General features: G+C 47.7%; 1 protein-coding gene across 1 annotated transcript in view; it reads right to left on the minus strand.

Annotated features, from left to right (window-relative positions):
• The window catches only part of Oca2 (OCA2 melanosomal transmembrane protein), a 276,342-nt gene extending 268,929 nt beyond the window's left edge, over nucleotides 1–7,413 (minus strand). The window contains exons 1-5 of the mRNA XM_012517636.2: nucleotides 7,312–7,413; nucleotides 7,082–7,198; nucleotides 6,916–6,989; nucleotides 6,577–6,672; nucleotides 1,539–1,727 (exon numbers count right to left, since the gene is read on the minus strand). Of these exons, the coding sequence (XP_012373090.1) occupies nucleotides 1,539–1,727; nucleotides 6,577–6,672; nucleotides 6,916–6,989; nucleotides 7,082–7,198; nucleotides 7,312–7,413 (578 nt within the window). The remainder of the gene's footprint in view (nucleotides 1–1,538; nucleotides 1,728–6,576; nucleotides 6,673–6,915; nucleotides 6,990–7,081; nucleotides 7,199–7,311) is intronic.
• Nucleotides 7,414–22,853: the final 15,440 nt, after the last annotated feature.

The following is a 22,853-nucleotide window of genomic DNA, read 5'->3' on the forward strand; positions in this document are numbered from 1 at the left end:
GAAGAAGAGGAAGAAGAAGAAGAAGCACACTTCTGTAGTCATCGTTTTGCCGTCACAGTCTTTTAAGAATTCTGCAGGAGCAAACTTCATCAACAGACCCTATACCCAGCTCCTATTAAGAACCTCCGAGCTGCCCCCACTCACCATGACCCACGTCTCAACCACACTCCGCAGCCTCCGTGCACCTGGGCCCCACCTCCCCGCAGCAGCACTTTCAGTCTACTCCTGTCTTGCCATCCCAGACTGGGCCACAGAGCTCCGACACCCGGCGGGCTGCCCCGTGGCTGGCACTCTCTCAGCTCTGTTCCCTCAGTAGCAAACCCCATCCCGAAGGACACTGTCACTGTCCCGCCCCCGAGCTCACACCCTGGCCAGCTACCTGTAGGCGGCCACAGGTGTGCTTGGCTCTGCCCTGCATAAGGCAGCGCACTAGGACGCAAGCCAGACCCCGTGGTGTTTGCAGGTGAAGCAGGAGAGCTGGGCCGGGGCATCTTCTCAGCATTCTACTCGCTTAGCTCAGGGCCACACCTTTGAAAACCTGCTTTCTGAGCCTTCAAAAATGCTTAAATTGCATCTTGCATTCTCTTAGACTTAATTTGACAATCATTTCAGGCTTCCAAATTATGATTCAACAGCTCCTACTTCAATGAGAATCAAAATGGCATTTCTTTTTAAAGCATAGAGCATTAATTGAGCGATTCCAGATGCAGATTTTTTACAAACCACTTTTTCCATCACTCCTGGTACTTCCGGGCTACGCTGTTAGCCACTGGAAAGTGCTTTCAGGCTGAGAACCTACGCTTGCAGGCAAAAGCTGCTGCCCCTCAAGTGAATGCGAGCTGCCTCTGAGTTGCTGTTTATTTCAGATAAGCTCCTCAGAGCCTGCTGGGGAACCAGCTGAAGCCGCCCGGTCCTTCTGCTGCCCCACTCAGTGACCTAGAGCAAGCTCTGCTCAGATAACCCCAGCTTGCCTTTGGATGCGGCCCCTCTGCCATTTGCGAGCGGGGTGTGAAGAAGCGTGAGCACACACTGTGCGTGCCCAGCATGCGCTCTCCCCTCCCCATGACCACAGGGCCCTCCTAGATGAGCAGCCATGGTCTTCCCCAGCGAGGGCCTGCTGCGGGAATCAGCCCCAGCGTGCTCCCTGCTTGCTGAGAGCAGTGAGGTCTCAGAGGCTTCCAGCTGCACTTAACGGCTTTGCCTCACCGAGAGGAGAACCTGCAGGGCTGCAGGGCTGTAAGCAGGAGCCCACGCCCCTGAGCTCAGGGCCAAGCTCAAGGCCACATTTCCTGGGTTACAGAAAATGAAACAGCAGTGAACGTGGAGTCTCGAGGGCACTGGACTCTACACTTCCCCCCTGAGGGGCGTCGAGGACAGGGCACAAGTGGGGCCCTGTGGCAGCAGCACTCAGCCCTCCCAGGCCTTTGTGCCCCCACCCGGACCCCCGCTCCCGCCCCCAGGGCATGCTCAGAGAGCGTTGTGGCCAGTGGTGTGTGGCCACCACTCACTAGGGGAGGCAGCACCCTGGGTCCACCTACTTCAGCTTCAACAGAGGGACTCTGAGGTCAGTGCTGTCTGTTAGGTCTTCCTTCTCTGAAGAGGCAGATGTAGACCAACCCGCCACCTCTCTGGTCAGCATGTAGCTGTGCTCCCACTCAGCCAAGCTGTTTTCCCATGATTCTGCATCAGGAATGAACTCAGGGTGGTGAGCACGCATGCTCCGTGACCTGAAAAATAAGAGCTGTGTGGTTATTATTTCTAAAATAGCTTCGACAAAGCAAGATTTCCTCTCAGTTATCAGTTGTGAGCCATCGTTGAGTCAGTCCTGCTCCTGGAAGGACCACAGAGGAAGAGGCACTCCTCTTTGTCTCTCTCTCTGTCTCTGCCTCTCACTGTCTCTGTCTTTGTGTCTCTCTGTCTCTGTCTCTCTCCCCTATGCCCCATGGGGATGGATTTCTCTTGATATCACAGGACACTTGACTCAAAGGAAATCTCCAAGTGTCACTCACGTCTTCAAAATGAGTGGTGGACCTTCCAAAAACATCTTTCTTCTATTCTCTGAAGTCTCTCACTACAGCTGTCTCTGGCTCCCACTCTCCTTGAATGTGCTCCCGCTGTCAGCACCTAGATCTGGCAGCTTGTCCTGAAGCACAGCGACTGTGCTGTGACCCTCCCCCAATGTGTAGCTCTTTCTATCGTGGAGCTGGCGGGAAAGTGGCCAACGTGGCCTTTCCACAGCACCCAGGACTATGAAAAGGAGTGAGGAAGACAAGTGCTGGGCTGGCTGGGCCCAAGGACAGGACCTGTGCTTCGAACAGAGTCAAGGGGCAACCTGAACTTTATCAGAGCTCCATGTGGACGCTGTAACTCAACTCATCCCAGACCGGAGTCCCGGCTTCTGAGCGATTCCCTACGCACTCGACTCTCAAAAGGCCGTGCCAGAGCCAGGATGTGCCTGTGCTCCATCGGATGCCAGCGTGGGCATGGCATTCATGTTAACAGCAGCTACACTCTGCTGCCACATGGCAGAAAGAGTGGTGCCACCAGAACCCCGCTAGCACAACAGGGCATGGTCATTCTTCCGGATACTTAACACAAGAAAAGAATCCTATCCACGAAAAGAAACCAAGAGACAGAACCAGGTTGTGCAATACCAGCATGAAGCAAGATAACAAATAACTGCGTGAGTAGTCAGCAAGCGTCTCCATCAGCTCCGTGACAGGAACATGGTTAGGCTCTGAGAAACAGCATCGCCTTCCTCCTAACTGCTGTGGAAACACCGCAACAATGAGAGCTGGAACTAAGAACGGCTTTTTATAGATGGAGAAAGGAACCCCCTCAGCGCCACGCCACGCTTTCTGAGGCACTGCTGTGCGCTAGACCGCACCACGGGAGCTGCTCTTCGCCCCGCCCACCTATCCATAGCCACGTGGCTCCTGACCATGAAATACACTATTGCAACTAAAAAGCTAAGTGCTTAGTTTTCTTCCATTTAAGTTAACTTAAAGTTTGCCAGCTACATTTGGCCTCGACGTTGGTTGGTATAGATGCACGCTTCTTCCCTCAATACCCTGAAAGGACACATTCTCTTCTGAAAATATACAAATCAATAATATTACCCTATTAAATCACTTGATCAAATCAAAACTTCAGCAAAATTAAGTTGCTAAAAGTAAAGCATTAGAAAGACCTTTCCTCGTACAGATGTGGTGCGGCCAGCCAAAGTTGCAGCTGCGCATCTCACAGAGCTACGGGGAACAGCCCCAAAATTCACTGGGAACCAGAAGAGACCTAATAGCAAAGGAAATTCCAGGCAAATCAAGGGGCCTCATGATTCCTGGCTTGAAATTATGTTATAAAGCTACCGTGACAAAAACACCATGATACTGGCAAAAAGAAAAACAGACCCAAGAAGCAATGAAATGGTTTAGAAGACACAGAACCAGCTCCAAGCATGCTTACCCACCTCGTCTTTGCCAACAGGGTCAAACAGGTTCACTGGAAGAAAGACAGCCTCTTAATGAATGGTGCTGGAAAAGCTGGCCTTCTGTATGCTGAAGATTAAACCTGGCCCCATAGCTCTCGTCATGCACTAAACTAAAATGAAAATGGACCAAAGACCTAAATATTAAAAACAGAACACTAAATCTGCTGGAAGAAAGAATAGGTAGAGCCCTTGAAGACATTGCTGTAGGCAAAGATTTTATACACAAAATGCCAATTGCACAGGAATTTTCACAAAGAATCAACAACTGAGATTTCATTAGAAAGCCTTTGCACACCAAGAGAAATCACTAACAGAGAGAAGAGACACCTCCACAGTGTGGGAAAAAAATTGCCAGCTATTCTCCAGACAAAGGGCTAGTATCTAGAATGTATAAAGAACTCAAAAACATCTGACCCCTCACATCTGAAGGCCCAATCCAAACATGGACGTCTGAGATGAACACACACTTCTCAAGTGACGAAGTACAAAGAGCAAATACAAAAACATGTTCAACATCACTGATCATCCCGCAACACAAAGCTAATCCAGGTACTATCTTGATGCTGAGATACTATCTTGATATTGAGATAGTGTCTTATGCAGGAAAGAATGGCTGTCATGGAGAAATCAGCTAATAAGAAATGTTGGCAGGGCTGTGGGGTAAAGGAACCCTTCTCCACAGCTGGTGGGAGTGCAGATTGGTACAACCGCTGTGGAAATCAGTGTGAGACTCCTCAAAATACTAAAACTAGAGGCTCCATTTGACTCAGCTATTCCTCTTCTGGGTATCTGCCTGAAAGAATTAGAGGTGTCGCACCACAGCGACATATGCACGCCTCTGTTTATAGGGGCACGGTGTGTCGTAGCTAAATCTGGGAACAGCCCAAATGCCCATCAACTGAGGAATGGTAGAGAGGCAGCTTTCTCATACACCAGAGCACTACTCTGCCACCAACAGCAGTAAGCTGGAGACACTCCTGCTTAAATGGACGCACTTTGGGGCCATACTCGTGAGCGAGACAAATCAGACACACGTGTAAATATTGCATTTGTTTCTCTGCTGTGAGAAACTCAAAGTGCGTAAATAAGGACAAAAATGTTTAACAGACATTAGGGAAAAAATGTTCAAATGAGAAGGGGAACCCTGGAGGGCAAACTGGGAAGCAGGAAGAGAAAAATAATGAGAAAAGAAGTAAAAAATGGAAACAAAGCTTTGCAAATAGGGAGAGGAAGAAGAGTTTATAGGGTGGGGGGAATGGGAGAGAAGGAACCAAGGTGTGTCGTGTGCAGGTGCAAATTCCCTAGGCTGGGCGTGCTCATTATGTAGCCCTAAAATGTTCCAATAAACATAATTAATTTTTAAATCATTTGTTTATTTCTTTGTTTGTTTGCTATAGGGTCTCTACACATCTCAGACTATTAGTGATCCTCCTGTCTCAGCCTCCCCAGCGCTGGGATTACAGCCATGTGCCACCTCTCCCAGTTTCAGTGGCCAGCATGGTGCACCTGAGGTTCCAGGCCCTAACAGCATGTGGTTCCTAGAGTCAAACTTGCCAAGCAGGTGCTTAGACTACCAAACTATTTCTCAAGCCATGAATGTAATTAATTTAGAAAACACCTTCCCACCACCACTACTTCTGGTCTCTGACAAAACTAAACAAAAAAAGGGGATATAAATGAAGGATCATTGTGTATTTGTATGTACAAAATAGTTAGGATAGATATACAGCTACTTTCTCTTAATTCAATGAGAAGAAAGATTTGTACTACTAGTATTTGGACAGGATATCACGTCTGTATCTTGTACTATGAATAACTACTACAAAGACAACAACATGCACTGTATTATTGTAACTGTCCTACTAGCCTGTTTTGAAACTGTTTCATTGCTATTTGTTTCTCAATAAAATTAATTTAAAAGAAAAAAAAAAGGAAACATTGTAAGCAGGATGACCGCTGTCCAGGTCGCTGGTTCGAGGCCCACTGATGCCTGGGGACATTCCTACACTCCCTGTGCTGGGCAAACAGGGACACATCATTGGTTTTCCAATGAATTGCAAGTTCTAAGGCACCTCAGGCCTTGACAGCTTAAAAATAATTAGAGAGAAAGCACTAAGGGACTAGATGTCCGAGATGTGTGTTTTCAAAGTTATTCATCAACAGAGGTGGAGGAGAATGAAGTATCGCACCATAGAGAAGCGATAGGCGGGAGTCGGAGGAAACGTCACGGCTATAGCCTTGGTGCTCCAAACACGCGGGTCTCAGCAGTGGCCAAAGTGGACTCCCAGATGCAGGATGAAGGAGGCGCAGAGCGTCAGACAGGACCACCACACGAGCAACTTCAGAAGAAAGGGCACGAGAGCGGGGTTTGGGAGCAGAGCCACAGCGAAGCAGCGTTGCCTCTTGGGAAGGAAGGACCGAAGTTCCACAGAGAGTGACAGCCTTGCCCCAAGCGGGACTGCCCTGGAGGCTGGGGAGGAGGGCAGTTCCTCTGCTCAGAGGGTGTGGCAGGATCCCTACAGACACTGCTGGGCGCCCATGCTTCCTGGAGGGATCAGAGAGGCCATCCCCGCTCGCAAATCCAGACTCCCCCAGCTGCCCGAATCCTGTGACTCGAGTCTCCAGAGGTCAGAGCGGCACAGTGTCAAGGCCCGTCAGCTGCGAGGCTGCCGTGTCCCCCTGACTGCAGGTGGCAGGAGGGAGAAGGTGGAAGCCCTGGTGAGGCAACAGAGCCCACCTGGACGCAGGTGCACGAGCCCACGGGGCGGGGAGGGGTCTCTGCGTCGTCACCAGGTTCATAGCGCGCAGGGAGCAGGCCTCCGGGAATTTATTGTGACCTGCTGACCTGCCGCCCGGTGAGACACTCAGAGCTGCGAGACTCGGGCTGTGCACGTGCGCCAGCTGACCACTGCACGATCATTCTGAAAGTCTTAAGTCACAGAAACGAAAAGCATGAACATGCAGTACCCGGAGTTGTCAAGGACCCGGCAGACACTAGGATGCAGGCAGCGCACATCTCGGGAAGAACGTCTCATCATAATTACCAAGGTATCGCCAAGAGATTTCATCGCGGGGAAAAATAATCTCACCCTTTGTCTTGTGAGGAATTCCGGAGCAGAGGCGTACTTTCGGTGAACTCCGGGTCTTGAGACCTGGAGCGGAAGAGCAGAGGCAGAGCAGGAGACCTGGAAAACACAGGGAAGGAGCGGGGTCAACACACAAGCGGGAGGTGTGCTGGAGTCGGGGTGCACTGGCCCTGGAGGCGGGGCCAAGGCTCTCCGAGCAGTGAGAAGCTGAGTTCAGGAGACGCTGGAGGTGCCCTCCGCTCCAGCTGCAAGCGAACTAAGCGGAAGCTCAGGCGGGCGCGCAGACCGGCCGCAGGGGCGCTTAGCTCGCGTTAGCAGCGGGGGGATTCCACAGCCGCACACCGGCCTTTCACGCGGAGGACGCTGTCTCCTGGGATCGCAACACCGTCCCCCTGAAAATGTCCTCGTGGCTTCCACTGGAGGAGCAAGCCCCAGACTTCAGGTCCAAGGGGTTAGAATAAACTGGTAAGCAAACGGCAGGGAGGAGCCCTCGGGGGCCAGCAGGCACCGCTGGAGCCCGACCGAGGGTCGCCCTGGGAAAGGCGGCCCCCAGAGCCGCTCGGGCTGTGCGCAGCTGCACGGCCACCACGAAGGCGTGATGCAGGCCGTGGGCCGCCTGCACAGCCTGCCGACACGGACACAAGAAGGCGCACGGCGCCCACTGCCACGCTGCTCTGAGGACGCGTGTTTCAACAAAGAGGTGAAAGGTGAATCCAGCGCAAGGGAATCCAGCTCCACCTGCCTTAGACCGCGAGGCGAGGCCTCCGCTGCCAGCTGGCACTGCGACAAGCCCAGCACGGCCTCGGGTACTAGGCGATGTCTCAGTGAGCCTGAGGGCATCGGGTGCTTTCTGTTGCCCCCTTGAGCAGCTGGGCACGTGGAACTCCGCGGAGAACTCACGGTTAGAGTGTCCTCCCTCGCTTCGAGCAACCTGTGCTTCCGTTTTCTCAGCTGGGTTACAGGAGGAAAAGAAAACTGGAGGAAAAAAAACCTGTCTTGCTGTTGCATTAAATAAGGAGAGGTGCAAAACGTAAAGACAGAGCTGGGTTCAATCCCCGGGGCCTGCGTGCCAGCCCCGCCCAGCCCCCCCACCCCCACCCCTGCACGCTGAGACTGCAACTGAGACTGGGGGTGGTGGCACACACCTGTAATCCCAGCTCTTGGGAGGCTGTAAACAGGTGGATCATTAGGAGTCCAATCTGGTAGTGAGACCCTGCACACCCTATAGACCCTTCCCTAAAATACAAAAAAAAAAAAAAAAAAAAAAAAAAAAAAAAAAATTTAAAAAGGCAAAGTTAGGTTGGGCCTGTGGGAAGGCTCAGCAGCAAGGTCCTGACTTGGATCTCCCGTTCTGGGGAAAAAAAAAAAAAATTGAGCCCAAGATAGAGTTGAGTCATTGGTGCAAGTATTTTCTTCACAGCCACAGTGTCGTTTCCATCTTGTTTTATCCGACGTCGAAGGTGGTGGCCTGCTCACTACAGGGCCTCAGTGAACACTGAATGCCGCAGAGGCTGAACTTCAGTGACCACGGGTGGCCTGCACAAGATAGGCTCTTTGACTCATGAACAGCTTTCCAAGTCAGCATAACGTCTCAGAACCAGCCTGACCCTCTGAAGACTGAAGAGCAGTCTTCAAAGGGAGCAGAGGCCCTGCTGCCCCTGGGAAAGCCGAAGCGCAGGCGACTGACAACGCCCAGCAGCACCATGCTGCACAGCCCACCGGAGCCACCTTCTTGCCATGAAAGACACAAATTTAGGAATGAGGGGAAAAGCCAGGCCTGGGGATAAATGTCTGTAATCCCAGCGTTCTAGGAGACTGAGGCAGGAGGATCACAAGTTCAACCAAGCTAGGACAATTCTATGACTCAGTAAGACTTTGTCTCAATTGTTTTCTTTTTTCTTTTTTTAAGAGGGCTGGGGATATAGTTCAGTGAAAGGTCCTGGTTTAAGTCACTAGTGTCACAAACAAAACACCGGGGAAAGGTCCAAAGTCCGTGATGCCATTTTATCTTCCCTGAGGAGGAGCGCCTCCTATGGCTGATTTCATTAGTTTAATATTCCTGCTGCTCTTTGAGAACACACGGCACTCTACAGTGGTAATGAAGTACACGGAGTGGCTGCTAGCCCCTTTTTGTGTAGTCGTATTTCTAAAGAATCAAAAATAGAATGAATTTACCCAGAAATCCCCCAAACTGAATTCAGGCCATTTTAGATTTCAACTTGCTCCCTTCCGGGTCCTATTTCTCTTTGGCCACAATCCACACCTGGCCACAAGGCACATGCAGAGGGGCCGTGGGCCCTGGCACCCGGCAGGCCCTGGCCGTGTCCACAAACTACGTGCACAGAAGATGCAGAGTCCCCCACAAACCAAGTGTCTTACAGCCCAGAAATCAGTCAGCCCCATAACTGAAAGCCTCATCTATTTTTTTACTTTATTGGAGCACACAATATTGATGAGATAAATAGTGTTCCTGCCCCTTTCGCTTCTGGAAAGAGAACTCCCACTGAAATTTCTCTCACTTTCACATCTCTCTGGCTTCACAATCTCAAGACTGTCTGTTTGCCCTCATGTCTCAAAAAAGTCAATGTGTACAATTGACAGGGGACTTCACATTGATAACCAGGTCATACTTTGAGTAACTTTGAAATTACAGAAGATGATAGCAAATTAAATCAGTTACATAATTCTATGATTCAGAGATATCCAATGCGAACATCTAGAGGAATTCCTCTCAGTTGTTCTTTCCCCTTGTGTAAGTGAATATTTTAAGTGACATGCAAAAATATGTGTGTGCAGCACATACCCACATATATAAATTGCCTTGCTCACTGTCTGGCTTAGCATTTCCATCTCATTAGCATTTCCTATGTTATTAAATATTTTTCCACATCATGATTTTAATGTTGGCTTAATGTTTCATAATGGCATAATCCATTGTATGGATTGCAACATTAAGCTTGGCTGTCTGCTGACAACCATTTGGAAGATTTCTGATTTTTCACTGAAACAGGTAACAAGTGCTCAGAGAGTCTCGGTAGACTTGTCTTGGTGGGTACCACATCCCCAGAAGGGGTCTAGAACTTACATGGTGCCCGTATCCTCCCGCCGGAAGACAGCTGGGCTCTAATACTACACCTTGCTGTCATAGGCAGAAACGAACCTCCAGCCCCTCCACCCTGGATCCTAGGCCAAGGCTAAATCCTCAAGCAGGAGTGTCAAGGAGCCAGGATGCACAGGTCTGTCCCAAATTTGCCACTGTGAGGAATCTTGCCGCCGCCACAACAGGTTCCAAAGCTTAGTACTCACTGATCTTCTACACAGTTCTCACTCCGTACCCCTGTATCTTCCTAGACCCAACACTGGACAGACCAATGGTGCTTGCTGAGGCAAAAGAGCTAAAAGTGTCGGAGAGCACGGGGCAGACAGCAGGCTCGAAGCAGAAAGCCCTCGAGCCAAATCAATAGCTGCAATCACCAGCTACAGCACAGCTCTATGAAGCAATCAGGAATCACCCAAAATCACTAGCTCAAAACCAGAGCAAGTAGCAGCGCAGCAGACGCCAGCTGCTGGGCGGTGGCTGCAGGAAGCGCGTCGGGGAGACCCTGCTTTCCGCTCCTGCTCCTCCAGGCCCAAGACTGGCTCCCTCCTCCGCGTGTAGTAATGGTCTCCCGCCTACTTTCGGGCCGTCTATGAGCGTCTACGCAGGTGGACGCATAGCCTCGGTCATTCTGAGCCTGGCGCGCTTCGCTCAGCCTGATGCTCCGCACATCCGGGCGTTTCCTGCAAGCGGCACCTTGCCCTCCTCCCGCAGCCGAGCACTACCAGCTGTGCACACGTAGCCCGTTCTCCGTCCTTCTCTGGTGGGCGTCTAGGCTATCTCTTCAGCTCGGCTCCTGAGCACTGCACCGCCGTAGACCCTGGCGAGCTGTGTTCCATCACCTCGAGAGTGTGCTAAGGACTGACGGGCACAGCTGGACTGGGAGAATCTCCTGGCCACTTTCTGCAGGGGCTGGACCCGCTTACCACGCTATGGGCAGTGCAGAGAGTGCGTTACTTCCCATCCTTGATGCTATTCATTCACTTTCTTTTCTGTACGACAGACAGGCATTCTTGGGTGAGATGACATCATGTAATTTTGACTTGCATTTCCCTAATTGCTACGATGTTTTTCCGTACACTTCACTGGCCATTTGCGCCCTCTCAAGAATTCTTGGTTCAATTCATTTGCCCACTTACTGGCTGGGCCTCAGTCTTTTGGGTTCTTTATATATTCTAGGTATTTTTTTTACTGAGCTGATTGTAGAGGTAAATGATGCATGCATGTGCGTAAAGCATTTAGAACAATGCTTGCGGTCCGTGTGTGGTAAGGACTCAGTAAATTTTCTTTTTTTAATCTGTTGGAAGAGTAGCTAGTGAAGATTTCCTCCCACTCTGCGGGATGTCCCTTCACTGTGTTGATTGTTTCCTTTGCTACGGAGAGGCTTTTAACTTGTTGATTCTTGACATTATTTCCTGATCTCTTTGGGTTCTGTTCAGGAAGTCTTTGCCTGTGCCTGTTGCTCTGGGGCCCCCATGTTTTCCCCAGCAGTCTTAGTTCCTAGCCTTGTATGTGGGCTCTATCTCTGTCGTGCTGAGGTTTAGCATGTAAGTGGCTTTGTCTCCGTGCCGCGCTTTGGCTGTGGGTGTCTCGGGTAAGTGCTGTGGAGGTGCCACGCCGCTGCCCACTGCGCCACCTCCAGCCCCAGCGCTGCCCTGTGAGGAGGCCACAGCTACCAGCAGCATCCACATCTACAGAACCAACCAGACATCAGTGCATAACTCAAGACCTGTTGAAGCAGTTCTCTACTATTTCACTAACCCAGGAAAAGAAGGAGAGGGGGGTGACGTAAGATAGTTTAGAAAACACTTTAACAATAATATTTATATGTAATCATAGAAGGGGAGAGGGATGGGAGGTTTGACAGGGTATGACAATAGGAGGAAAGAGGGTGGAAAATATAAATGGAAATTGTGAGAAAATATATCTAATCCATGAACTAGCAGAAACATGGGTAGAAAACCTATAGCGTAACCCCTGATGTGGGAGACATGGAAGAACAAGGCTAGACACTGCGGAAGCAAAGCGCAGCTCCAGCAGACTAAGCACCTGCTTAGGAAAGCTCAGGGACCAGGGTTCAATCCCCAGCACCCCATGCCACACCAGCCCTAACTCCAGGCGCGCTACAGCCACCAAGTCTGGGCATGGTGGTGCACGCCAGTAATCCCAGCGCTGGAGAGACTGAAAACAGGAGGATCACTAGAGTCTGAGCTGCATAGTAAGACCCTGTACAAAATACATTTTAAAAAAGGAAAAGAATAACATAAAACTGATCATAGTCAAGGGAAAAGCAGGAGTCAGTAAAAATGGCATTAAAAAAGTGTTCACAGAAATAATGGCAAAAAAATTCCCAAACATAGAAAAACAATTTGAAATATGGATAAGTGAGGCAGATGAAACTCCAGTTAGCCTTGATCAAACAAAATCTACCCTAAATCCACAACATATAACAATCAAGATCCCAGAAATTCAGCACAAAGAACAGAACATTAAAAGCTGTTAAAGAAAAGAAACCAATGATCTGTAAAGCACAGAATTATGGCAGACTTCTCAACACAAACCCTTACGTCAAGAAAAGTGTAAAGTGGAGTATTTCAAGACCTGAAAGAAAACAACCTCCAACCCAGATTGACATACTTTGAAAAACTGTCTTTCAGTATCCATGGATAAATATGATGCATCCACGACAAGGAACATCTGGAGAAATTTGTAACACCAACTCAGCTCTGAAAACTGTTTGGAAGGATACATTAAGGTAGATAATAAAGACCTCAATTGCAGGAACACCAATAGTGGGGAGCGGGCTTGCCCCCCACGTGATCCACACATGCTTTTGGAGCTATGGAGCACAGTGACACTGCCCTGTCATCCTTGCTTCAACGACGACACATCAGCACCTCAGCTGGACTGATCTGCACTGCTTAGAGCCAGTTGAAGGTATAAGGAAACGGTCCTAGCCAGCTCGGCACACACCTATACATGGGAATGAAGCCAGGTTTAACCAAATCGGAGAGAATTACTCATCATGAAGGAGAGGCCATCAGGTGGCCCTCCTGAAGAGAAGATTCAAATCCGTGCAGATAGGAATGAAAAGGGTGAAATCACAAGGGAAAATCCAAAAGGTCATCAATACCTACTTCAATAACCTGAATTCCAAAAAGATGGAAAACAGAAGAAGAAATGGACAGATTCCTAGGTACACAGGAATTACAAAACCTGAATCCAGAAGATATAAAAATTCTAAATAATTTGATATCAATCAATGAAATTGAAGATGTGATTAAAATCTACCAACAAAGAAAAACCCAGGCCCTGATGGATTCACTGCTGAATTCTACCAGAAATGTAGAGAAGACTTAATGCTACTACTTCTCAAACTCTTTAATGAAATCAAAAGGGAAGAAATACTCCCACATTCATTCCTGGAAGCAAGTGCTACACTGATACCAAAACCAGAGAAGGGAATCACAGGACAATCTCCCTAATGAACACAAACTCAAAAAGCCTCGAAAAGATACTGGCAAACAGAATGTGGAAACCATCAAGAAGATCACATACCATGACCACTTAGGGTTCTGCCCAGGGGAGGCAGGGACAGCTCAACACATGGAAATCAATAGATGTCATGTGCCATGTTAACAGAGTCAAGGACAACATTCACAGGATCATCTCACCAGATACAGAAAAAGCATTTGGCAAAGTCCAACAGCCATCCATGATGAAAACCCTACAGAAAATTAGTCTTTATCTCAATCTGATAAAAAGCCATCTCTGACAAACCAATTGCCAACATCATACTAAATGATCAAAAACTGAAATCTTTCACTCCAAAATCAGGAATAAGACAAGATGCTTACAGTCACCACTTATACTCAATATAGTTCTGGAAATATTAGCCAGAGCACTCAAACAAGAGAAAGAAAGAATGAATGAATTGAAGAAAGAAAGAAAGTTAAACTATCATTATTATAAAATGAAATGATATTCTACATAGATGATCACAAAAACTCCACCAGAAGATTTCCAGATCTAATAATCAAATTCAATTGCACAGCTGGATAAAATGTCAACACTCAAAAATTAATAGACAGCTGTGGAGACAGCTCAGTGGTCTCAGTGCCTGCCTGGCAAGTGCAAGGGCCGGGGTGCCATCCACAGTACTGCATGCCTCGATGGCCCTGGAGCCCCACATGTGCCATGCCAGCTACCTCAACCAGGCGTGGTAGTGCTGGACCATAATCCCAGTGCTGGGGAGGCTGAGCCCGGAGAACCACCAAGAGTCTGAGCTGCATAGCAAGACACTGTACCAAATAAATAATATACAAAAAGATTTTTAAAAAGCAAATAGCCTTCCTGTAAACTAACAAACTTACTGTAGAGAAAAATTAGAGAAACAATGCCTTTCACAGCAGCATCCAAAAATAAAAAAGAAATACCTAGGAATCAATTTAACAAAGAAAGAAAAAGACCTCTACATTAAAAACTATAGTACAAGGGAAAAGGAAGCCAAAGAGAAATTAAGAAGTGGAAAGATATCCCTTGCTCTAGACTAGGAAGAACCAACATAACAAAAACAGCAATGCTTCCAAAATGCTAGACAGACTTAATAAATCCCTACAGAAATACAAATAACAAGCTGGACACAGAGGCACACATCTGTAATCCCAGCACTCAAGAAGCTGAGGCAGCAGGGTTGCTGCAAGCTGAAGGCCGCCCTGCGCTACATAATGAGCCCAGGAAGACCCTGAACTACATAGCGAGACCCAGTCCTAGAAAGCAAAACAAGACAAAAACACCAATAACGTACTTCACAAAACATTAATAAAATTCACTTGGATACAGAAGAAACCAAGAATAGCAACAAACAACTCTGGACAACAAAGACAAGGCAGAGGGACACCGCAATCCCTGACTTGAAATTATACTGCAAAGCTACTGTGAGAAAATCAGCATAGCAAAAAACAGACCCAAGGATCAGTGGGCCAGATTAGAAGACACAGAAACAACTCCAAGGATACTCAGCCACCTTATTTTGACAAAGAAACCAAGCACCTTCACTGGAAGAAAGATAGCCTCGCTGATAAAGGTGCTGGGAAAACTGGCTTCCACATGCCAAAGACTAAAGGTACACCAATGTCTCTCACTACGCACTAAACAAAAATAGAAATGGATCAAAGATCTACATATTAAAATAGAAACATTAAACCTGCTGGAAGAGACAATGAGTAGAACTCTTGAAGACACAGAAATAGGAGTAGGAACAACTTTATGAACAAAAGTCCAATTGCAGAAGAAATATAAAAAGTCAACAATTGTGATCTCAATTGCCTTTCACAATATCATCCAAAAGCAAAAAAGAAATACCTTTTTAATCCTATTAAAAAACTTTTTGCTCAAGAAAAGAAACCACTAACAAAGTAAAGAGACAACTAACAGTATGGGGAAAATTTTTGCCAGCTGTTCCTCAGAAAAATGACTCATATCTAGAATATATAAAGAATTCAAAAACATCAGACCCTCAAATTTAAAATCTAAATCCAAAAATGAGCATCTAAGATGAACAGATATTTTTTGGTGAAGAAGTACAAATAGAAAATAAATATATTAAAATGTTCGACATCACTATTCATTCAAGAGATGCAAATTAGAACAACACTGAGATTCTGTTCCATGCCAGAAAGAATGGCTAGCCTCAAGAAGTCGACCAATAACACATGCTGGGGCCGGGGAGATGGCTCAGTGGAATAAGCGCTTCCCTGGCAAACACAAGGGCCTGAGTTCAATCCCCAGTACCTGAAAAAATGAATAAATAAATAACAAATGCTGGAGGGGCTGGGGGAAACGTGACCATCCCCCACTGTTGGTGGGAGTGTAGGCTGGTGCAACCACCGTGGATATCACTATGAAGATTCCTCAAAAAACTAGGACTAGAAGTTCCACTTGACCCTGCTATCACTGTTTGTGATATATTCCAAAAAGAATTAAAAGCAGAGCTGGGAAGATAGCTCAGCAAACAAAGCACCTACTTGGCAAGTGCAGAGACCAGGGTTCAATCCCTGGTCCCGCATTCCAAGCCAGCCCCAGCCGCACCCCACCCCGGGGCACGCTGAGCCAGCCCCAGAGTCTGGGCGTGGTGGCTCATGCCTGTAATTGCAGTGCTGGGGAGGCTAAAAACAGGAGGATCCCTACGAGTCCGAGCTGCACAGTGAGACCCTGTACCAAAGACATAAATGAAAAAAATCCATTGGTATGTGCACACCCATGCATCTAGTGGCACTGTTTATCACTGCACACCCGTGCATCTAGTGGCACTGTTTATCAATCATAGTTAAACCTTGGAAACACCCCAAATACCCAGGAACTGATGAATGAACGAAGAAGATGTGGGTTTATATAATGCAGTACTACGAAGCCATACAGAAGGATAATCATTGTTGGCAAACGGACACATCCAGACGATACACTCTTAAGCGAAATAAATAGACACACATGTGTAACTACCACAGCGTCTCTCTGCCGTGAGAAAGTGTAACTCAGACCAACATGTATGGCAGGTGTTGTGCCGCAGGAAGAAGACATCCAAGTGGGAAGGGGAACGGGCGAGGGAAGGGAGGGAAAGGGGAAGAAACGATGGAAATAAAGCTTTTGTAAATAAGAAAGGGAAAAGGAACCGGGCACGGTAGAGCAGCAGTGAGCCCAGCAAACGGCAGGCCGAGGCAGGAGGACCACCGCGAGCTGGAGGCCCGTCTGCTACAAAGTGAGCTCAAGGCGGGCCTGACCCGCACAGCGAGCTGGTCTCCAGGAGGAAACAGGCGGGAGGGTGAAGCGCGGCGGGGCGGCGGCCGGGTACTAAGAAGCGAGCTCGGCCACGCGGACGCGATCACTGTCACACCCCAACGACACCAACAGACCTAATGAGCAGGCGAGAGGGCGCGAAGGCACGTAGCGGGAGACAGGCCTGCGCGCGGTGCACACGTGACATCCCCCCAAATGTGAAACTAGGGCGATGGGACAAGGAGGGGCGGCGCTGAGCGAAGACTGCGCGTGTGCAAATCTGCCGAAATGAAACCCCCTAACCCATCAAATAAAGGAGAACGCTGAACTACAAAGGGAAGAAAGGAATGGCGTACATACAAGCAACGGAAAACAAGATCTCCAAATGGTCCTGGAGTAAAAGGCCGCCTCTCCGAGCGCTCCGCGCCCGGCCGGGGTGGCTGCCTCGGCTCCCGCGCGGCTCCTTCCGCCCTTGGGTGTGTCCCACTCTGTCCCCGGCCGGGGGCCTCCGCCGCCCGAGCGCCCCGCTGCGCCTGCGGGAGCCCGCGCAACGCGCACTCAACTTGTCACAAAGGCGCAGAAACACGGCTCTGCGGACCGCACTTACTCGCATTTCCATTGTTCAATTATTAAACTTAATTTTACGCGTTTCATTATATCGAACCATGATCACTTGACAGGAAAAAAATCACAAAAATAAAGTATTAAATTTTTAATATTTATTGAGCGCTTATAAAAAGGTGTTAAAATTTTCAATATCTATTGTTTTGTTGTACAAAAAGTCTACAAAGAACAGCACCAACAAATTCTTATATGAGTACAATGAAAACACCAATAGAACTTTGCAAAACTAAAATCTCTCCTTCAATTATCACACCTTAGGCGGTGTGCACATGACAGCAGTGTGTTCCATGCACACATGTCACTTACACTGACAGCACGTGTCGTTTGCTCTCCTGGTCCTTCTGTAGGACATCCTGGGTGGCCTTACTGCTTTAGCAGGAGGTTCTTCTATTATACAGTATGTAGCAGCAGGAACGTAAAATATCAATAAAAAATACCAAAATCTTAATATGCGCTGTGCATCTAGAGTAGGCATCAGCCTTTTTACATTGGGTGTGTGGCTGCACATAAAACCCAAGAAGTAACATCAAAAATAAAAACCCACGTGAACCGCGATGTAAGCACAAAGGTCCACCCCAGAAACAGTCTCGCTCGACACGGACTGCCCAGGTCCACGACACACTAGAACTTTGGGCGATGGCTTGTCCCCAGACTGTTAGAAGTGATGGCCATTTATCTGCCATTCCAGTATTTATCTTATGTTTTATTCTTAGTAATTCTTTACTATCATGAATACTCTTTCTTAGTTCAATTGTTTTGAAATACTTAATTTTCAATTAATTAATATTGAATTTTCTGAATATTGCTTAATCTTAATTTTTGTTTTAAGATTTTTACTGTATCTTTGACTTACAATCTACTTAAAAGACATGTTATAATATTTTCTCCTAGTATTAGAAACTTTAAAAAGTATACTTCCATTTTCCATTGACTTTTATTACTTTTTCCTTGTCTTTTACACACACACACACACACACATATACATGAAAAAATATGTGCATAACCCAACATAAGATTGATATTGTTTTGTAGAAATCTTTAATGACCTTCTAACTGGGTTCATCTAATATGTCTTACATGGGCCTGCATAACTACCATTTTGAGAGCTCTTTATTCTTTATCCAGGACCACACAGCAACCTCTCTTGTCTTCTGAATTCTGCTCTTTGTTATTTCCTATATGCTGCGTCTGTAAGTATTAGAATATTTTGAGTTTGTATAACTGGAAAATAATTTACTTTTAGCTTTCAAAGGTATGTTTGCTAAGTATAAAATTCAAAGAGGACAATCCTTTAAATTAATTAGTTTCTTACACACTTGGTCTTTTTCTTTTCTTTCTAATGTGGAATAAGATGCTATTTAATTTTGTTCTTCGATAGCTAATGTTTTTTATGTTTATGATTTAGTGATTTTTTCTTTACAATAAATTTTGGACAACATTTTTGTGTATCTTAGTATGATTTTATTCAAATTTCTTGTGCAAAAGATTCAGTTTTCTTGGAAATGTGGTATTATACGTTCAACTAAATTCAGAAATTTTATTTTTTTAAAATTTTATTTATGTGTGTGTGTGTGTGGCCAGCTCAGCCCACCAGGGGGCGGGGCTGGCTGGCATGTGGTGCTGGGGGATTGAACCGCAGTCCCTGTGCTTTGCTAAGCTTGTTCTAAGTAGGTGCTTTAGACCATTGAGCCATCTCACCAGCCCAAACTCAGAGATTTGAAATCATTAAATGTTTACTGCCTACCTCTTTCTACTTTGAGAATTCTAATTATATGAACATAAGTATCTTGATTTTGGCACAGAGTGAACTATTATATGACTGATCTGTAAATTCTTATTCATTTTTATTTTGGACAATTTTTATTGCTATATTCATTTGAGTATGTAAATAATTTATTTACAATGTGTAATCTATTCTTAATCTCATGCTATGTATTCATTTCAGAAATATTTCTCTAAAATCCACTGTCTACATCTTATATCTTTCACATTTCAATATTTGTCTAAAATTTTTAACATGCTATATAATTATTGATTTTCAATAAAGTTAATGAAATTAATTAATTAAAAGAAATAGTCTTTTCTGCTTTATCAGGAAGTTCTTATCATATGGTACAGTGTGTAGTTAACAGGAACATGAAATACCAATAGAATAAAGCATTGACTGGCTAATATGTAGCATGCATCTAGAATAGACATCAGCATCTCCCATCGGGTGTGTATATGCTGATGAAGCCGAAAAGGTAACCATAGAAATACATTCCCGTATGAACAGCAATGAAAAGACCAACAGCACTCTGCAAACAGAGGAGCCTTGCCTCAGTTGTCACACCAGGCAGTCCTCACAATGACAGCAGCACGTTCCATGCACGTGTCTCACTCTGGCAGCACACGTGCTTAGGTTTCCGAGGTGGCAGTCTGGTCACCTCTCTTCCTGCTTTTTCAGGTGCTTCCTACCACGTTGTACAATGTGCACTTAGCAGGAAAACACGACGCCAACAAAATAAATCATCAAATAGGTGATGAGTAGTTAGAAGAGATATCCACACTCTCACATAAGCTGTGTAGCTGCTCATAAAACCTAAAAGGTAACTTCAAAAATGAAAACCCACGTGAACCGCAATGTAAACACAAACAAAGGTCACCCCAGAAATAGTCTTTGCTTCAACTGTCACGCCCAGCGCATGACACGTGACAACCGCAGGTCTCACGCACAAGTATCGCTTACACTGATAACACGGAGGTTTCTTTTCCTGGCCCTTCCTGTAGGGCACAGTTGACGTCTCTGTTTTCCTCTTGTCCTAGTCGGCCTCTGTGATGCTGCACCTGTGTGTCCACCTGTCCGCTCACCTGTGTGCTCCACAATTTTTATGAGTAGTCCTCTGGGCAAAAGCGTGTTTCTCCTCTGCTGCAAGTGATCTCTTGTGAGTTCCAGTCACAAGCCTCAAAAAAAGTCTCTGCAATACTTTACCAATGCCATTCTCTTTTAAACTATCTAATTATTCATGCTGCAGAAGTGTAAGATCAAGTAAAGCACAGCCGTCGACCAAGGCTTTCTGTTTCAAGGGACATCCTAGTAGCTGCCTAACTCATCTATGTCACCTACTCGGCCTGTGGTTTTGGTGAGGGAGGTTTTCATCTCGGACTTCAGTTCTGTTGAGGGTTCCCTATTCGTATTGCCCACCGTGGTGAGATGCTGGTATCAGCAGTACAGGCTGCTTTTCTTTGCCGTACATGGGGCCAAAGTCACATCTTCCTGAAATCCAAAGGTTGTTCTATGCGTTTCTCTGTTTTGAACTTGCAACGCTTCATCTGGAATTTCTGCTGTTCCTGCCCACACATCCTGGGCTGGTCGAGTTGGGCTCTATTAGCAAATGTAACATCAATCGGAAAAAGGTGCAACAGTGATCGAGTGTCACTTCCCAATTAGTGCTGGAGATGGGAGCAGTGAGTCTGTCCACCGCATCATTCCGCTTATTACCATACAAATGAGGACCCGGTGGCCCAGTTAAATGACTAAACTGAAAGCATAAAAGTCTTTGCATCTGCAGAGTCCCAGGTTTTTGTCATTCTGAGCTCTGCCTTTCCACAAGTCTCCTCCATTCCTGCGCTCACCATGAGAAAGCCCTGCTAAGTGCGGCACACCCAGTCGTGCTTTCTGGTCAGCTAGTCAGGGGTCATGACAAAGACAGTTTTCGGCACGACCCTTGGTAATCACACAGAATGTCTCAGCTGCACTCCAGCCCTTGCATAGGTCACAGCGCCTGTGGCACTGCGTCTGTCACAGTGTCCAGCAGTGAACAGCAATTCTGTCCAGTGTGTTTCACCCCACCGAGACCCCATTAGATCTTCAGACCTAGCTCTAACGTCGGATTGTCCCACTGGTTGTGTGGGCATTTGCAGCCTTTGCCTATTCCGCTATGTACTCGCACTGCTGTTTTCTCTGCCTTCTGAGCCGAGCAGGTCTGCTCTCCCTGTGTGTGTCAGCCGATTCTCGATCCATTTCACTGTGCAGGAACCCTGGCTCACGCGGCCAAGGTCAGAGGCATGCTCACCGTCCATGCACTCCACTGCTCTGTTACGAAGGCACGTTTACCACACTCAGCACGACCCACTGACCATGGTGGACCAACTTTATCGTCCCTGCATGAGTGATCTCATGGCTCACTTTGACCTCCTCCAAAACTCGTCAATCTGCGTTCTCATACCATTATGCTGACCTGGGCTGCTTCTACCAGAAAACCCAAAAGAAAACTTTAAAAGAAAAAAACAAACAAACCCTGGAGTGCTGTCGTCTATTGTACCCTAAGAGCCCCAAGTGCACATAGGCAGGACCAGTTAGCCAAGCATCCCATGGCTAAAGGTCCCTTTTTTGCCCGTTTTGCACTCGGGCACTCACCTCGCCATTGGCTCCACCAAGTGGGTGTACACACAGTTGCTTCCTGCATCCTCAGGGAAGAAGGGGCTGAGACGCACAGCCAGCTGCCTACATGCTGAAGCAGACATTTACAGTAGAAAGGCAGGAGATGGGTCCCCTGGACCCAGACTTAGGATCCTTAAAGGAAGCAAATGAGACTCAGAGAAGTCAGGCTCTCCGTGCACCTGCAGGTGCTGAGCACAGTCAACATATGCTCCAGATCCAAGCTAGCCCCTCGCCCATGCTTGCCACGAGGAGGCATCACTTCCAGGCCTGGGTGATACCAGGCAGGGCATCGTCCCAGGGGGTGTCGGGAGGCGTGGCGGGCCTCTGCCCTGAGCGGCAGTCACACAGAGGCATCACCCGCAACACAGTCTGCCCACAGCAGCACCCTCTGCAGGAAGCCGGCGGGGCAGGCCTTGAAGGCTTCCCTGTCCTGGTCCCCTCCACCCTGCCCTTCTGTCTCTCAGATAGGGTCCTTTGTGTGGGGCTTGTTTTCATGCTGGCTGCACTGCCCCAGGCTACCATCCCTGGAGGAAAAGCAAGTGAACTGGCAAAAGGAAAGCTAAGTTTGTTCCAGACCCAGTTAGGCATACTGCGCAGCACTCTTGGTGGGAGGCAGGTCTGCAGAAGGCAGGCTGCTGCCTGCTCTTGCACACTTTTTCAGAAGAGTTGGGAGAAGACTTATCCGTTGCCTGAACACAGCCAGGCTCTGTCTTCTTGTGAACTGCTTTTTCAGTCTAATTTATCACAGAAAAATGTTGCTTGTGGCCCAGGCGTCTCCAGACGCTGAAGTCGGGGTAGCTTTGTCAGCAAAGCGACAGAAAGCACGATGTCAGGATGTGCTCCAGGCCCAGCCATGCTGCTGTCTCCTCACTGCCCTGGGGAAGCCCCTGGCCGGCCTTGTTCCCTGCCCACTGCTTCACCCAGTAAGGATGAGGGTTAGATGAGGCGCGGCCAGGCTGAGCCCAGGGCCGGCGCAGATGGAGGGTGCAGCTGTGGCGTGGGGTCCCAGTGTGCTCCAATCCACATCAAGGCTGTGCCACAGCAGCTGGGCTCTGAGTGTGTCTGCCCTGCGCTTGTGCTGGCACGCCCCTCCGTGGGCACAGAGCACCCTCCCCTACCTGCTCCGCACGGATTGAGGAGGCTCAGTGTCAGTGGACCTGATCTGCCAGGAACACTGCAGGGAGTCCTTCAGGCCAACTGGAGAGAACACAAGATAGCACCTCAGTGACGGCAGGGTGGAAGGAGTGTGGGAGGTGAGCTGCTCGCCTGCACACGGGGTCATCCACGCAACTGGAAGTGCAGATCTGGGAAGCAGTCCCCGTGGTAAGAAGAGACAGGGCAAGCGAGCAGGCAGCTGTCAGT

The sequence above is a fragment of the Octodon degus genome, unplaced genomic scaffold (assembly GCF_000260255.1).
Source record: "Octodon degus isolate 3935 unplaced genomic scaffold, OctDeg1.0 scaffold00199, whole genome shotgun sequence".
Classification (NCBI taxonomy): Eukaryota; Metazoa; Chordata; class Mammalia; order Rodentia; family Octodontidae; genus Octodon; species Octodon degus.